The sequence below is a fragment of the Kogia breviceps genome, chromosome 2 (assembly GCF_026419965.1).
Source record: "Kogia breviceps isolate mKogBre1 chromosome 2, mKogBre1 haplotype 1, whole genome shotgun sequence".
Classification (NCBI taxonomy): domain Eukaryota; kingdom Metazoa; phylum Chordata; class Mammalia; order Artiodactyla; family Physeteridae; genus Kogia; species Kogia breviceps.
In genome coordinates, this window is record NC_081311.1 from 47332860 (window position 1) to 47350834 (window position 17975).

The 17975-nt window shown below is 41.3% G+C and overlaps 1 protein-coding gene across 2 annotated transcripts in view; it reads left to right on the forward strand.

Annotated features, from left to right (window-relative positions):
- Nucleotides 1–16675, forward strand: part of ERCC6 (ERCC excision repair 6, chromatin remodeling factor) — a 73694-nt gene extending 57019 nt beyond the window's left edge. The window contains exons 11-21 of one of the 2 annotated variants that reach the window (XM_059052581.2): nucleotides 2278–2394; nucleotides 4093–4188; nucleotides 6448–6663; nucleotides 7190–7300; nucleotides 7682–7801; nucleotides 8202–8296; nucleotides 8914–9059; nucleotides 9145–9834; nucleotides 11378–11582; nucleotides 12210–12288; nucleotides 13428–16675. In XM_059052581.2, the coding sequence (XP_058908564.1) occupies nucleotides 2278–2394; nucleotides 4093–4188; nucleotides 6448–6663; nucleotides 7190–7300; nucleotides 7682–7801; nucleotides 8202–8296; nucleotides 8914–9059; nucleotides 9145–9834; nucleotides 11378–11582; nucleotides 12210–12288; nucleotides 13428–13850 (2298 nt within the window). In that variant the 3' untranslated portion in view covers nucleotides 13851–16675. The remainder of the gene's footprint in view (nucleotides 1–2277; nucleotides 2395–4092; nucleotides 4189–6447; nucleotides 6664–7189; nucleotides 7301–7681; nucleotides 7802–8201; nucleotides 8297–8913; nucleotides 9060–9144; nucleotides 9835–11377; nucleotides 11583–12209; nucleotides 12289–13427) is intronic. The other variant, XM_059052582.2, reaches the window with a different exon arrangement.
- The last annotated feature ends 1300 nt before the right edge of the window (nucleotides 16676–17975 follow it).

Below are 17975 nucleotides of genomic sequence, written 5' to 3' on the forward strand. Positions count from 1 at the left end.
TTTGCATCCTTTTTGTTTTAAGTCCATAGTTGCCATGAAATAGTGAATCCCAAGAAGATAGTCTGTCAGCAGATATTTTGTGTCAGGCTGGGGCTAAAATGATGGGAAACGGCTGACAATCAGAGCCTTCCCTTGAATAGCATTCCTGGTCCAGTGGAGAGTGTGCAGGGGGGAAAGTGGTAAATAAACAGATGATCACAGTACAGGGTAATGAAGACTGTGCTCAGGGGAGATAGCCAATAGCAGAGCTTGTGGGAGTCAAGGCAGGCTTCCTGGGTGGGGATGATTAGGATCTAAAAGTCTGAGCCCGATGAGGGGAAGAACATTAACTACCCAGAACGTGGACTGCCTCTTGGATTTGTACACTGAGCCTGCGCAGGGGATTTTAGAACTGAAAAGAGCCCGAGGAGTCATCTAGTTGAGCCTCCTCATTTCATGCTCAAGGTTATTATTGAGACTGAGCGTTTTGGTGACTTGCCTGAGGTCACTGGGCTCTGGAAGAGGCAGAACTGGGGAGGAGTTATCACTCTGCCTCCTCAGGAATAGGAGGGAAGCGTGAGCGGGCTCAGCAAGGTGTCCATTTTCCATGGCAGCGGGGAGGTGGAGTGACGAAGGAACACAGTTGGATCCCCACTGTGCGTTTTTACTCACAGAGAGGCAGACACACGAAGCAGAAGGGAATTCAGTATAGAATTGGCTCGAAAGTTGGACTGGAGAATGTGGCGTGACATCAAAGCTAAAATAGGGTTTCTTGGTCTTCTCTGCTCTCACATCCCCACCCTAGTTTAGAGCTTAAGATCTTCCTCTGGGGAGAGTGGGGTGTGAGAAACAGACCCGTCCCCAGCCACTCTGAGCTCCAACCCTTGCAAGTTCAGCACAAGTGGGCTGGGGGCAGGCAGACTTTTCAGAAGGGTAGACAGGCAGGAGAGAGCGAGCTGCCAGGCCACTCACCAGCCCAGCCCTGGGTTTCCAGCGCCAGCAGCATCTCACTCATTCTTCGAGAGGAGAGAAATGGAGGTAGATGTGAGCATGTGGGCAGAGTTTCCTTAACATGCTGTATATATTTTTAGGAAGATTTTAAATAATGTACTTGCTTCCTTGGTAGGACTGCAATGTCTTGTTAAAATTTGAAATTTATCTCAGCATTACAAGCCATAAAATGTACCTGATTACCATCTTCAGGCAATTTTTATCAATGCCTGAATGATACATTTACAGGGTTACCTGTAACCAAAAGTCGTTGATGAATGGAGTTTCTTTGTTATTGTCTGCTGGTCCAAGTAAAACTGTTTTTATGTTTAGACATACAAGATATACACACATACATGACATACATGTATACAGACTTGAGTGGGGGTGTTCTTAGGGTCTTTTAAGGTGTTTTCTTTTTTGCCATGTTAATTTTTTAACGTGAATTTTTCTGTGTTTATTCAAGCTCTTTTTATTATTCATTTTGCTGATAACTTTCTTAAATTTAAGCTTTGGTTGGAAATTTTCTTGTTCCATTAAATAGTATTTACTAGGTTGTTAAGCCTATTTAGATTTTTTTCAAAGTATCAATAATTTATTGAATTCTTTGTTTGCCTTTAAGTGAATTGCAGAGAGAGTGGTTTCCTGCACTGTGGGTCTTTGTTTTTCTCTGGACAGTTAATACCCATCTCATGTGGCTGTACTCCATTACAGAGCCATATGCTCCATTTTAGGCTGGAGTGACCTTTCATTTCTGGGATCATAGGGCTTTTCTTGAACTTACTCTCTGAGTCTCCTGTGGGCAGTAATCTCTGCTTATTATCTGCTGTTCCCCTTGCTGCAGCGTTTCCCTGAGTTAGTGTTTGATCTTCAGTCTTGCAGAGTAGCAGTTCCTTTGTGGCTATTGGAGAGTACAAGATTATAAACTGAGATTTGTTTGAAAGCAGTTGTTTTCCCTAGAGGGGGTCAAGCACTGAATAAATCTCCACTTTAGGGTTTAACTATATAATAATAATTAAATAGAGGTGGAACAGGGCACGAAATTACCAGTTGTTCTTTCGTACATTTTGGTTAATGAGAAATTTTGTTTTTTTTTTTTTACTGATGATATTATTATGAAAGCTGTGTCCTGGAGTATATGGAACTTAAATTTTTTACAAATCATTTTCCTACTGTTTCCAACAATTTTGTACAACCATTGGTCATTCTTTTAAAAAATTTTTTTTAAGCATTGGAATCAGTTGAGAGGTAAGAACAAATGCATTCCTTAGATATACAGTAATTGTTTCCCCTTTTCTCTTATTAAAGGTTAAAACTGCTTATAAGTGTGCATGTGTTCTGCGAGATACCATAAATCCATATCTACTGCGGAGAATGAAGTCAGATGTCAAAATGAGCCTTTCTTTGCCAGATAAAAACGAACAGGTCTGTAAGTACAGGAATTACCAAAACATTCCTAAAGCACAGGTGTACCTGTCATTCACCCTGCTTTTCACACACAGAATAAGTGAGGCTAACAGGTGTGGTCCCTGGTGCTGTGGGGCAGGCTAGTCTACAGCTGTATATACCTGCCTACGACAGGTGAGCCTGCTGGGCTCAGGAGTGCCTGGAGGCTGGGGAAGTGGAGGTGGTCATTGTGCACATCCTTTCAGGGAGTTTTCCCCCTCAGTTGTTTATTTATTTATTTTATTTATTTATTTTTGGCTGCATTGGGTCTTCGTTGCTGTGCACGGGCTTTCTCTAGCTGCGGCGAGCAGGGGCTGCTCTTAGTTGCGCGAGGGCTTCTCATCGCGGTGGCTTCACTTGTTGCGGAGCATGGGCTCTAGGTGCGCGGGCTTCAGTAGTTGTGGCTCGTGGGCTCTAGAGTGCAGGCTCAGTAGTTGTGGTGCACGGGCTTAGTTGCTCCGCGGCATGTGGGATCTTCCCAGACCACGGATCGAACCCGTGTCCCCTGCATTGGCAGGTGGATTCTTAACCACTGCGCCACCAGGGAAGCATCCCCCTCAGTTTTTGGAGCATCTAAGCTGTGGAGCACTGATCTGAGGAAGATGAGTGGGTTTTCAGATCTGGTGCAAAGATGAAAGGGTTGTCCTGGATCCCATGTAGGGACCTACTAGTCTGAGAATAAAGGAAAACAACCAGGTGTGGCACATGAAGGAGATACATTTTACAGAGTGAAAATTAGGAAGTCAGGCCTGATAGCTTCAGTTTGTATTTCTGTTTTTTTGTTTCTGATGTTTTTAAGTAGAGGTTGAGATACAGGTGGTGGGTGGGTGGCTTGGGGAGAGTGAGGAGTGTTGTCACAGCCGTCTGGGTCTGAGCAGGTGCTGAGCTGGGGGTCCTCTCTAGGACGCTGCCCTGGTGGGGCTGTCTCCAGAGGCACTCAGCACTTACCAGAAAGAAGTGGAGAAGGCAGGCAGTTGAGTTCCTCTTCATTTGGAAGTTTGCAGGACAGATGCAGTGGCTGGCAGAGGGGTAGCTGAAGGAAAATACCGTGGGTTTGTGACTAGCCGAGGAACATAGGCCATGAAATGGTGGCAGTGATCTTGGAGAAGAAGAGGAGGGTTGAGAGGCAGAACGTCGGGGGGTGAGGGGAACGTGGGGGCATGGATTAGTAGGTGCCGTTGGGCTGGCAGGGTAAGGGGTTGTCAGAAGTGAGTCTGGTAAACTTGGGGATAGCTTAGAACTCCAGGAAAGGGAGGGGGTGTGCCAGGCAAGGTTAAGGTCCCTGGTCAGGTTTGCTGAAGTGAAGTGTGGGTTGAGGGGCTTGCGAGCTGAGATGGTCTGAGCACTCGGAGGCTGGGATGGAGGAAGCACTGTGCACCTGGTCCTGAACTTCCCCATGAGCAGGAAGCCAGGCTTCAGGGACTCCTGGGATAGTGGGGTGGGGACCAAATGGCATGGGGACCAAAAAGTGGATGGAAGACAGAAACGGAGGGGGCTCTTGAGAGGAGGGAGCTCTTCTTTGCTCAGCTCTGAGATGTGGCTTTGTTTTTTTTGTTTTTAATAAGAGGTACATTGTGAAAATTACATACATTGTGCTCTTTTGATTAGTAAATTTTGTTAATATTTTAGTTATTTTGTTAAGTTTTTTTTTCAGCTCTGTTTTTATTCTCCCCTTAGGTCTTATTTTGCCGTCTTACAGATGAGCAACATAAAGTCTACCAAAATTTCATTGATTCCAAAGAAGTTTACAGAATTCTCAATGGAGATATGCAGGTCAGCCAAATTGTAGAAGCTGGAGAAATCATTGTGGACCAAGGAAAGTGGGGAAGGAAAGGAATCTAGTACTAGTCAAGGATTCACTATTATTACCCTCTTGAAAATATTTGGGTGTGAACCTTCCCTTCATTTGAAGCCCTTCCAGAAGTAAGAGGACACACAGTTAGAGCATGCTCTCTTTTTATCTGTACTGCAGCAGTGTTACACTTGAACCCAGCACTGCATGGTCTAGTGGAAGAATGCACTAGACAACAGGGTCTGTAATGGTGGGTCCTACAGGGATTGCTGTTCCTATGTAGCATGTCGGGAGTAGCCCCGGACTGCTGGGGTGCACAGAGGAAGAATTATTGTTATACATTTTTGTATAAGTAATAACATTTCAGTTATTGGCCATATTCAGCAATATATGTGGGTAAACGTCTCTTCATTAAGCACATGTAGTAAGTTTATCATCAGCTTTAGTCAAAAGCTTCATGTAAACTCTTCAACTTCTTTGTGCTTCAGTATCTTGAAGTGTGATTTGTATTTTTATTTGACATGTAACACTTCCTTGGTCCTTGGTCCATCCTCATTGGAGGTACAGCTGAGTAGCATGGGATGCTCGGAAATACACTTTCCTGCCTCCTGCGTGGAGCCAGATAGAGATGAGTGTGGGTGACAAGGCTGCCTGTGTTCCGTAGTATCTACACATTTTTTCCTCCAGATTAAGGCATTTTCATTCTTTTACCCAGCTCTTACTATTTATTTCATCTTTCATTGGCATCTCTAGGAGGTTTTTAAATCATTCACATTTATTCATCTCTCCTGTATCTCCCCTTAAGTTATCTTCACATGTCTCCAAGTTGTGAAGCTTTAGGTAGTGTAGATCAGCACTGTGCATTAGGTAGAGAACGCAAGCCACATGTGTGATTTTAAATTTTCTAGTACTCACATTAAAAAAGATTAAAAAGCAAAACAGGTGAAATCAACTTTGATAATATATTTTATTTAGCTTGATGTATCTAAAATATTTTAATATGTAATCAAAATTTTTAAACTACTGAGATACTTTACTCTTTTTTATACTAAGTCTTCAAAATTGGGTATTTTACATTGCTAACACGTCTCAGTTTGGACTACACACTTCACGTGCTCAGTGGCCACACGTGGCTCGTGACTGCTGTATTGGACAGCAGGGATCTCCAGGAAGAAAGACAAGTAACAGACGGCTCTAAGGAGCGGTGATGGGGTTCCTGCTTTGTTCAGATCGTTTATCGTTTATTTGTTTAACTGTTTACTAGTTAAAACTACCATACTCTTTGATTTTTGGCTTAATTTATGATTTATCTTTTTCCACTTGAGTTTTTATCCTGGTGAGTGTGACTTGAGTCAGGGGAGAAACCTGTGAAAGATTCCCTCTTGTTGGGGCGGGCGAGTGCGCTCTCTCACTTGGGGTCTCCAAGCCCTTATGCTGCGTGAAAAGTCCCGCACGTCATTCCCATCCGTGGATTTTCCACGTGGGTGTGTTTTCTGATAAACTAATGTAAAGGTAAAGGGAATTTCAACCTCTGACTCACATGTTAAAATACAGAACTTCTAGTGAGGTACTTAGGAGTATAATATTTAACTGCATTTGTTTGTAAAATAGATAGCTAGTGGGAAGCAGTCACATAGCACAGGGAGATCAGCTCGGTGCTTTGTGACCAGCTAGAAGGGTGGGATAGGGAGGGTGGGAGGGAGGGAGACACAAGAGGGAAGAGATATGGGGATATATGTATATGTATAGCTGATTCACTTTGTTATATAGCAGAAACTGACACACCACTGTAAAGCAATTATACTCCAATAAAAATGTTAAAAAAATAATAAAATAAATGCATTTAAGTTACATGATAGATTTCCCTAAATTTTAGATGGGCATGATGTTTCTTATTTATATTTAAAAGGTGAGTCAGTTTTTTATATACTGTGAACTGCATACTATTTTTTCTAGAGGGAAAATAAATCATCAGCAGTTGAATGTGACCCTGGTAGATATGTTTGGTCCAAAAGGATTTTTTTGTTTTTAGAGAACTTGCCCTCTCAGGAAAAGAAGATGTATAAAGGTTGATTTCTTCCAGCTCCTAATATGCTGTGATTAGGGAGGAAACTAAGAAACTGGTGAAGAATTACTTTTTAATCTGTGTTACATATCAAACAGCCTCCTTCTTTTCCTTCCAGAGTGAATAGTATTTTATGTGGGGTAATCTGAGTGCACCTAATTCTTTTGTACCATAGATTTTCTCTGGACTTGTAGCCCTAAGAAAAATCTGCAACCACCCTGATCTCTTTTCTGGAGGCCCCAAGAACCTTAAAGGTATTCCAGATGAGGAACTAGGGGAAGATCAGTTTGGACACTGGAAACGTTCTGGGAAAATGATAGTTGTTGAGTCCTTGTTGAAAATATGGCACAAGCAGGGCCAACGAGTATTGCTGTTTTCTCAGTCCAGACAGGTGAGTATACAAACCTCACACAAGAAACAAGTTGGTTCTTTATGACTCACAACCATTATTCAAAAAATGCGATATTGTCTAAAATACTGATTCCAAAGGCAAATCCACCCATTGACACTGAAGTGGCAGCCTACAAAGCTCTTTGGGAGATGGGATCTTTCTCTAGAGTTGGTGCCCAGAAGTTGGCTTTTTAATACCATGTGATTCTGGGGTGCAGGTGAGTTAGGGTCTGAACTCAAATAAATACCGTGCTGATTACAAAACTTGTATGAATTAACAGTATGGAAATACCAAAAATATTCTTGCAGTAGTTACATTTATCTTCCTCGAATCAGGAAACCCCTTTTAATATACGCCTTTGGGGAAGGATGTGACTCTTTACACAAATGTGGAGTACTCACTGGAGGTGTGCATTTGATTTTTAAACTCGGGAAGGATGTGACTCTTTACACAAATGTGGAGTACTCACTGGAGGTGTGCATTTGATTTTTAAACTCTTATATCCTCCACCCCGTCTCCCAAACAGATGTTGGACATATTTGAAGTATTCCTTAGGGCCCAAAAGTATTCCTATCTCAAGATGGATGGTACCACTGCGATAGCTTCAAGACAACCACTGATTACAAGATACAATGAGGTAACAAGTGAATAGAACGATGAAGTCACATGGTGCTACTTTGTGCAGAGCGGGAAGAAAGAGGTCTGCACCCACAGTTCCTACATCTGGGATTGGGCAGTGGGTGCTTTTAACTCTGCATTTCTGGATTATTGGGATGTGTTGTGTTTAAACAGAGAATGTATATTCCTTCTTGAAAACCCAGGTTTAAAAATTGCTAATATAATTGATATTAAAAGTAGAAGCTGTGAGATGGGATCTTGACTGACCAAAGGTTTCTGGGGCATAACCCATTGCTTGTATTGGGAACAGGCTTCCGTGTGGAGCATATGTAAAGGCAGAGGTGAAGAGCTGTAACTAGTCTTCCATGTGCATACTGAGTGTTGTGTGTCTTACCTGTAGGACACATCCATATTTGTGTTTCTTCTGACCACTCGGGTGGGTGGCCTAGGAGTCAACCTGACGGGGGCAAACCGAGTCATCATCTATGACCCTGACTGGAATCCAAGCACAGACGTGCAGGTCCGTTTATTTTGTTTAAAGGAGCGTGTTGGTGACATACTATCTGATGGCTTGCACTCGGGAGCGTCCTTCGGTGCCACGTTACCCTCGGCATATAGCTCACATCTTGGTTGTAGCTTGTCTTCAGCTTGGAGTTAAGGGTCTTCACAGTTTTCCCATAGCAGGCACACTAGACATGGGTAAAAAGAGAACATGGGAGGGGACAGACACACATTGTTTTCCAGGTAGAGTTGGCTAGGTCTGTTTTGTCACCTGCCTGTTTATCTTCCTTAATAGACCTTGGGTGTACTTAGCCTCATTAGCCAAAATTCTAATTTCGGGAGTGGAAGGAAGCGACCGGCTATTAGTCAGTGCTTATCGCTGAGAAGGGCCCTTGTTGAGCTGCATCTCTCTGCCGTAGGCCCGGGAGCGAGCGTGGCGGATAGGCCAGAAGAAACAGGTGACGGTGTACAGGCTTCTGACCGCGGGCACCATCGAAGAGAAGATTTACCACCGGTCAGTACACGTGGCTGTGCTCCTAGACCGGAGGCTGCTCTCCTGGTTGCGGGTGTGCAGGAGGGAGAGGCATGCTGCCAGGGTTTGGAGCAGGGAATTTTTTTAAAATAGTACTTTAAGAAGTCTTAGGACTTCCCTGGTGGTGCAGTGGTTAAGAATCTGCCTGCCGACGCAGGGAACATGGGTTCGAGCCCTGGTCTGGGAAGATCCCACATGCTGCGGAGCAACTAAGCCCATGAGCCACAACTACCGAGCCCGCGCTCCACAAGAAGAGAAACCCCCGCTTGTGGCAGCTAGAGAAAGCCTGCGTGCAGCAACGAAGACCCAACACAGCAAATTAATTAATTAATTTTTAAATTTTTTAAAAAAAGTCTTTCCATCTTAGAGTAATAGTTGCTGTAACTGAGCGATATGTGTTTTGGTTTTTTTAATCTTGTTTTGTTTTTGTATTTTTTCTTTCTCATTAAAATAAGCTTAGATGTTTTATTGTGTATTTTTTTAAAATGTCTTTGAACCTGATTGTTTTTCTACCTTATTAGTAAACAATTACTGTATGTTTAGAATTTTGAGGTACAACTAAACATTGTTTCATACCAGCTTATTTTCTATCTTTTTAGACAAATCTTCAAGCAGTTTTTGACAAATAGAGTGCTAAAAGATCCAAAGCAAAGGCGATTTTTCAAATCCAATGATCTTTATGAGCTGTTTACTCTGACTAGTCCTGATACATCCCAGAGCACTGAAACAAGTGCTATTTTTGCAGGTATTTCATAAAATAATTTAACTTAAAGTAACAAACTACGTAAGAATTATGCAGTATAACGCTAGCATGTTTTTCCCTTTCACAGGAACTGGTTCAGATGTTCAGACACCCAAACGCCATTTAAAAAGAAAACTTTTTGGAACAGACCAGAACATTCCAGTAGGTAAAAAGTTCCCTGGTTCTAACACATCTGCAAATGTTGCCACGTCATCTGAAGAGAAATCTACAGCTATAGGACCTGAAGTGAATGCAGTAACTTCTAATCTAGGTGATCCTTTGAAAGATGCCCCTCAAACATCTTGTAGTCTAACTAACAGTGAGAGGCTTGGAGAAGAGACAGATGCAGTGTCCAGATTGCAGGATTCCTCAGTGATTCATGGAAACGGGGAAGGTTCAGATTCTCCAAGAATCAGCAAAATGTACAGGATGTCTGGTGAGGAAAGCATCGATGAAAAGGAGGGTCTTTCTGATAAAAGAGAAAGCTGCCGGGTTCAAACAGAACCTCTTTGGGAGAATGAGCAAACAGAAAATAATTTTTATAAGCACAAGTCGAAAACAAAACATGTGGCAGAAGAAAAGACCCTGGAGAAACATCTGAGGCTGAAGCAAAAGCTTAAGAGCTCTAAGCACCGCAGAGATGCCAAGTTTGAGGGAACTCGAATTCCACACCTGGTGAAGAAGAAGCAGTACCGGAGGCAAGACAATGAAAATGAGAGCGAGCCCAAGGAACGCAGCCATGATGACTACGTCCTGGAAAAGCTTTTCAGAAAATCAGGTACTCCTTTTGCTGACCTTGCCACAGGTGTGCTAGGAATAGAAATGAGGGGGCCACTTCTAGCGGAAGCAGCCTTTCCTGACAGTGCAGAGTGTGTACTCAGCTGGAAGTATTTTTCCTTATAAAACTCAGATTTGAAATGTATTGACATTTTTGAAAATCATTTTCACCTCTCTTTCCTAGGAGAATTTGATCCTTGGGAGAACAATAGGACTAGACTTCTAACCACATACAGGAGGGGTGCAATGCTTAAAATAGATTTGTACTACCTGAACATTCATAGATGATTTCTCTGCATGCTATATTTATCTGATTTAACAACCACAGGAGAGTAAAGTGACAGATCATGGGGGAGAGAGACAGGGGCATGGCCAGAGGCAGGCACTCTGGAAGTAGGAAAGCTGGTAGCTAATATCAAGGGAGAAAAATTAGGAAAGCAGACTCAACAATTGCTCAGGACCCTGGAGGGACTGGCCAGCCTGCACAAATTAGTCATCCCTGGGACTGTCTTACTCAGGTCTCACCAGTCATTGTGTTCCCAAGGTGACAGCCTTGAGTTTCCAAAGATTGCTGAATGGGTTTCTGTTCAGGAAAGCAGGCTTACGTATGGCATCTTAGAAGGAAACCATCTTGGCCTGATGCTTTCTTGTAAGGTAGTTCATTGGTAACTTGCTCTATTTTTTTCTACAGTTCCTGGTCTATTTTCCTAAGAAAAATTATCTGTCTGGTCTAGTTTTCAAGTTGATTTGCATGGAGGCATAGAAAATACTCTTGTAATAATTTTTTTTTAATTGGCTTGTTTCAAGATAATTTCCCCCTTGTCATTTCTAATTTTGTATATTTTTTCCCCCTTTTCCTTTGTCAGGTTAAGCTAGTAGATTGTCTATTTTGTGATTTTTTTCCCTAATAAGCCAGGTTTTTGATTTATTAATTAGATCCATGGTTATTCTCTACCTATTAATTTATGTTTTTATCTTCAGTATTTTCTTCCTGTTTCTTTTGTTTTTGTTGTTGTTTTGATGAGTTTTTTTGATCCTAATTTTTACAGAACTGTTTGACTTGGAATTCAGTTCATTTATTTTTGTTCTTTCATTTTTATTGATAGAAATATTTAAGGCTATGCATTTTCCACTGATGACTGCATTGGATTGTAGTGTTTCCATCATCATTACTTTTTAGAAATTCTGTAATTTTATTTTATATTTGTATATTTTCCTCCTTCAATAGAAAATATATTAGTAGAAGATTTCAAAGTTTTCCAGATAACAGGGAAGAGTTTATGTGGAAGTGTGGTTATTAAAGCATTATGCTTTGATTATACAAAGCAGTGACAGTTGATAGTCCCTCCCTCATTGGGTAGAAATGCAGGTGAAGAGCAGCAGCATTTGTAAAAGTTCCTGGGTCCTGGTGGTCACGGGTGGATAGCAGCTAAAAACGTTCATGACGTTTCCTCTACCCACAACACACTAGCCTATACAGAAGAAAATGTGTGATTGTGTACAAGCTGAAATAACATGTTCACTGTTTCCTTTGCTCTTGCCAGTGGGTGTGCACAGCATCATGAAGCATGATGCCATCATGGACGGAGCCAGTCCAGACTACGTGCTGGTGGAGGCGGAGGCCAACCGTGTGGCCCAGGATGCCCTCAAAGCACTGAGACTCTCTCGGCAGCGGTGTCTGGGAGCAGCATCTGGTGTTCCCACCTGGACTGGCCACACCGGGGTGGCTGGTGCACCAGCAGGAAGAAAGTAAGAGGTTGCTGCCTTGCCATGCTTGTGAGGAGGCCAAACCTGCTGGGCTGGAAATAAAATCAGGGCAGGAGGGGATACCTCCTCCTGTTTATCTGTAGCAGTAGAAAATCTCTCAGGGAGGGATTAAGTCAGCCAGTTGTGTGTGACTTGGGGAAAGACTTTTATCATCTTACCTTCTTCTTTGCTTTAATTCCCTCCTTTCCAAAGCTGATTTATCAGGGAAAGGAGAAATCTGTTTTGCTTAAGAGGTGATGTCATAAAAAATAGTAAGAGGTACAGAATAACGATTAAACTTTAATAAGATGATTAGCTAGGTTTCAGCAATCAGTAATTACTGTGGTATTCAGTGTGCTCTTTTAGAATAGTTTCCCTACCTAGAATTCAAGGGTAGTAAGTTGAGCAAGGATATTGAGTGGTTTTTACTTGAGATGCAGTAATAATTTTTACTACTTTACCAGGAGAGTAAAGTACAGGAATCTCAGGGGATAGAGCAGAAGCATCATGGCTGTGAAAGAATAACCGTGCAGAAGAAAATTGCTCCAAGAGTTTAGTTGTTGGAAGGGCATTCTCATCTGTAAGTCACAAAGTTACATTTTATCAACTATGACTCTCTTCCGTATTTAGGAGAAGATTTGGTCAGAAAAGGAACTCCAGCTTCTCAGTGCAGCATCCCTCTTCAACGTCTCCAAAGGAGAAATGCCAGGTAATCTGATAGCCTATCAACTTTTCATTTGTGAGATCTACTTAATTGAATTGCCATGAAAATTTCACTCGATTCTGCATGTGGAGAGCATCACTGGCATAATGACACCTGATATTTGTATTGTATGCACTTTCATGCATTTATGAAGTACTTTTGTGTGAATTTAAAAGAGCCAGCTAACTTCCTAGAAAAGACAAAGTCTTTAACCCAAGATCCATAGTAGAATCTCTGTTTTGTCTTCCAAAAGTTCGTATAAGGATGGGTGATGTGTGAGTTGCTGCCCATACCACCTACCCCATCCAGAGGTGAAGTACTAGCTCCAAGGACTGCTGCCCTCTAGACTAAAGGTCTAGAGGGCCTTTATTGAATTGTTGTTTGTAATATACTAGCTGCCAGAGCATTGTGCACTTCTCTGCCTGTCCTACAGCCCTGAAGGTCTTGAGTGCTTCACTGAGAGTAAATAGCAGGCCATACTCTTATCATTTAATACTTTGTTTTTTTCCACTTAAGGGTCATGTTACTTATAAAATTTGAAAACTCCCAGGTTCAGATCCCTGTTTTAGATTAATATGAACACACTTAGGAATAGAGAGCCCTTTTTTTGACTTCCTGTGTTATGTTCTTTTAGCAGTAGGAATGTGAAGAAAAACTAGATTTATGTAACTGTTCTAAGGAAACTCACATGAGGTGTAAAGTAGTAAAAAGATTTAAAAGTGAAGGAAGTATAGCTCTGATATTGCTTCTTATCCCACGGTGCTCAGATCAGGGAAAATTTGGGAGGAAGAACAGTAAATGCCCACAGAGCTCGTACCTCCTGGAGACAGTTTCCCTAAAAGCCTTCTTTGGAAGCCTGGCCCCACCCTCTCTGCCCTCCCTCCACTCTCGTCCCTCAGGATGGTGATGAAGCAAATAGCGTAGTTTTGGGTTTTTTAGGAAATGTTTTCTAAGAGAGGGTGCATTTAGACACTTGACTCTCCTCCTTTCCCTTTGCATTAGATGGTGTATCATCCATTCTCCATCAGCCTCAGTGCCCTGGGCATGTGTGTTATGTTATGGCCCCTCAGAGCCTTTGGAGAAATAAGTAGTGGGAGCATAAACTGGAGATTAAATATATCGATGCACTGGTCTTCTTTCTCCAGGACAGCACTATGAAAAAGGATGGAAAAGATAATGTTTCGGAGCATTTTAGTGGAAAAGTTGAAGATGCAGAGCCTTCATCCGGGGTCCTCACTTCGTCCTCACTGTTGGCTAAAATGAGAGCTAGAAACCACCTGATTTTGCCAGAGCGCTTAGAAAGTGAAAGTGGGCACCTTCCAGAGACTTCTGCTCCTCTGCCTTCCAGCATGGAGCACGATGACCTTCTGGTAGAAATGAGAAACTTCATTGCCTTTCAGGCCCAAGTTGATGGCCAGGCCAGCACTCGGGAGATACTGCAGGAGTTTGAATCCAAGTTATCAGCATCACAGTCTTGTGTCTTTCGAGAACTATTGAGGAATCTATGCACTTTTCATAGAACTTCAGGTGGTGAAGGAATTTGGAAACTCAAGCCAGAATACTGCTGATCAATATTACCTTCTGAACTTTAGATTGACTTTTTCTAGTGGAAATTTCTGATTATTATTAATCTTATGATTAATAATCATATGTTTTGTCGATGGAAGCTGGCTGCATTTGATGTTTACTTTGAATGATAGCTACCTCATAATTAAAACTTTAAGGAGGAAGAAATTCTTCTCCGAAACTTAAAAGTTTTAAAAATACCTGGATTTCTTTTTTTTTTCCAAAATTAATTATGAAATCAGGGACCTAACTGTTAATCCTTGGAACACATTTGTTCTTTTACCCAGAAGATGCTGTCAGGGAATACACTACTACTCATTTAGAAGTTTATGGACCAGAACTCTCAAGAATTCTTTTTATTGGTGCTAAAAACATGTCTTATATTCAGTTAGACCTGTTCAGTAAGTCAGTTCATCAGTATCTGATAACAGAATTGTTTTTGTTACCTAGCTTTTAAATGTTTAAATCAATCATTTGCCACCCCAAAATGAGATCGGACTTGTTACATTTTGAGTCCTATTAGTTGCCTTTAAACGATCTTCTGTTAAGGTACTGTTAAATTGACAGGTATTTTTATTAGTAAAGCATGGAATAGCTTGATAATAAATGATGAGACGTGTATTTGCAGAAACTTGTAGTTTTCTCAGTTTACAGTGGCTTTATTTTAAGCAAAGGGCACCTCCCCTCCCCCGCCGCATAGTGAATAGTGGTTTTAGGAAAATATATGTTATCTTAAAAAAAAAACTCAAGCAGAACCAAAAGTAGGTACAAATAAAACCACCAGTGCACACACACATGCAACGGACATCGCTCCAGACCACACCTGGATATACCATCATCACCACACAGCACCATTCCAGCCCTCTCTCTGCTTACATCCTGGGAGGGAACTTTGAACATTTTTTACCTTATTTATTGTCTGTCTTTCTAAGGATGCTGGTAACTTTATATCAGACATCATTGTTCTCCTTCTTCTGTCCAGTCATTTTCATCTCTCTTTTCCCTTTCCATTCACCGTAACTCTCCTGTTTTAGAGGTTTGGTTTTCAGCTGCATCTGTTTCTGGCTGTTGTCTATGTGTTTAGAGTTTTGTGATGATGTTGTTTTGATCCTTAGTTTGTTTTCTTAGTATTATTTTTCTTTCCTTGTCATTGTTTTATCATCACAGCTCTGAAGTCCTGTTTTCTGAAGTTCATTGGATCCCTTAAACGTCTTCTAGAGCTGTCACGGTGCAATTTGTTTGTTTCTTAGAGTTGTTTCCTCTGGTCTGCTGTTTTCACTCTTTCTGATTTTTTTGTATTGTGCTCTCCTTCCTCCCATGCTGTTTCTTTACATCTTGCTCATGCTAAAAGCAGGCAGCTGGGTCCAGATCTCCTGTATGCTCTTCCCTGCCACCCAGAGGGAAGAAGGGGTATGGGTTTGGAGGTCGGGGGGGGAGAGCCTTAGCTTGGCAGCATGCAGCTTTTGGTTGGAGGACTTGGGTTTTACTTTTCTGTTCTGGATTTTGTTAAATAGCTTGGGCCATGAATCCTTCCCCTTAGATTAGGAGATATCATTGTCAGAGTCATAATTCCCACCAGAATTTTCTGCTTCTTTTTTTGGATTCTGGCTTTTTAATTTTATTCTGTTTTTAAAGTGGTTCGGTATTAGAGGAAGAAGATTCTATTATTTTCTTCATTCTGCCATCATTATCTAGAAATGATAGAAGAGACTTTTAAACAGGTCAGTACATCCTAAACTTGACTACTTGGCTCAGAAGGGAGTCAAAATTCATGACTTTTGTTTCTTTTTTTATTTTTAATTTTGTAATCATTAGCCTATAAGAAAATTGCATCCCTTTTTTTCTGGGATTAAAGTACCGATGCAGTTCACGAGTGTGAAGTGCTTTGGCATCCCAGCTCTACCGTGTGAAATCTAAACTCTACCAAGCTAGGGAGGTTTTAGCCTTCTCATCAAGTAGAAAATGCCAGCAAAAGTTATGATGCAGTCACAGCAAGGTGGTCTTCACTCCAAGCCTTGTCTCAGCTCTGCCACCAGCTGAGACCTTGGGTAGCCACTGCCTTGCCTGTGTCTCAGTATGGATATCTGTGAACATCATCATTGTGCCTCTGGGTGGAGAGACTTAGAGGAAGATGCTCTAAGTCATGGTTTTAACAACATAGAGTAACTTATTCATTTAGATAAAATCTAACTTTTGGAACTTTAAAAGCTTTGTACAATGTAGATAGATTTAATGTATTTAAAATGTTATATTGGTGTCAAGCTACAATAAAGGATTTTAAAATTTTGTGAAACTTAAAAAATTCCTTGGTTAATACATGAATATACTATCACTCTTTAAAAATTTTCAAGCAATACTCTGCCTCCCCACCCTCTCTTGTTCGTGTTCCAGAGATAAGTACTGTATTTGGTGTGTATTCTTCCAGGCTATTTTCCATGCCTTTACAGATGCGTGCAGCAGAGACTGCTGCTGTAATGTCTGTTTTCCCCTTCTCCTTTACTGGTAAGATTCCTGCTTTTTACCTGTACACGTGGCTGCTCAGCTCACGACTCTACTTGCCAGCCTCCCTTATGGTTAATTGTGGCCACGTGACCAGGCAATGGGCTACAAAGAGAACATCCAGACTGGGCCCTTAAATAAGAAATTGGGTGTCCACTCCATTTGACATTCTCCTTTGTGCTGGCTGAGATGCCTCTGGGAGCTTAACCAGTGACATGAGGTGGGGAGAAGTCGTGTGCTGAGGATGGAGACGTTGGCCTGCCAGTCTTGAACCATTTCCCTTTCACCCGTTAACCTAAGAGCAAAATAAATTCCTGACTTGTTTAAACCACTGTCTTTTGGAGTGTTTTTGTTATAGCATCTGGTTTTGTTTTATATGTGATTTACAAAAATGGGATTATCATCTATTATTTTGCAACTATTAACTTTTCATTTAACGTTATATACAACACATCCTTTCATTCCTGTAAGTATAGCTCAACCTTCATGGAATTGCTGGAATTAAAATTAGGTGGATTTTTAATTTTAATGGTTGGAATGAAAGTGCTTGCTTCAATTCATACTCCATAAAAGGACCGTTTCTCCACACCCTTGCCAACAGTAGGCCGTATCAATCTCGGGAGTTTGTTGTTTGTTTTCCTAAACCATATTGTGGTTGAAAATACCTTGTTTTAACTTGAATTTCCCTGATTACTTATAAAACTAAACATTTCCATGTTTTTTGACCATTTGTAGATCCTCCATTACAAGTTGCTTGTTCATGTTACGTTGGCCTAGTTTTACTATAGATCATTTTCTCTCTTAGGGGTTAAACCCTTTCCCAAACAAAAATGAAAAGGCAATTGTTCCTACTATTAATGAATAGTCCAGTCATTTCTCCATCTATTTGAAATGCCTAGTTTATCATATTCTAAATTGTTTCTGGACAGTGGATCTAGATTCTATTCTACTGACCACACACTTCCCTGTCCGACTTTGTACAGTGTTTTGCTATCTATACGCATGTTCCTTTTCCCCCCCTCTTCATTGTCTTATTCTTGTGCATTTTCTGTTTCAGGTGAATCTTAGAATCGGTTTATTAAGTTCTACCAAAATTGTGTTGCTCTTTTGATTGGGATTGTATTAGTTTATACATTAATTTGAGGATAATAGACTTCTTTTAATTAATGTAGTTTTTCCCATTAGCATCATGATAGGCCTCATTTTATTAGAGTATGTTATATTCTTGGATAAATTTAATAACTTTCTTCATGAAGGTCTTGCACATTTCATATTAGGTCTATTCCTAGCTATTTTATAGATTTTTAGTTTTGTGAGGGATCTTTTTACTTTTGCATGAAAATATGGAGAATTAGAACACAGAACTTTTTTATGATGTTTATAATACAGAGTTTTTAAATATAGTCAAATTCAGTCTTTTCATGTTTTTTTTTTTCTTTTTCTTTTTTTGCGGTACGCGGGCCTCTCACTGCCGTGGCCTCTCCCGTTGCAGAGCACAGGCTCCGGATGCGCAGGCTCAGCGGCCATGGCTCACGGGCCCAGCCGCTCCGTGGCATGTGGGATCTTCCCAGACTGGGGCACGAACCCGTGTCTCCTGCATTGGCAGGCGGACTCTCAACCACTGCACC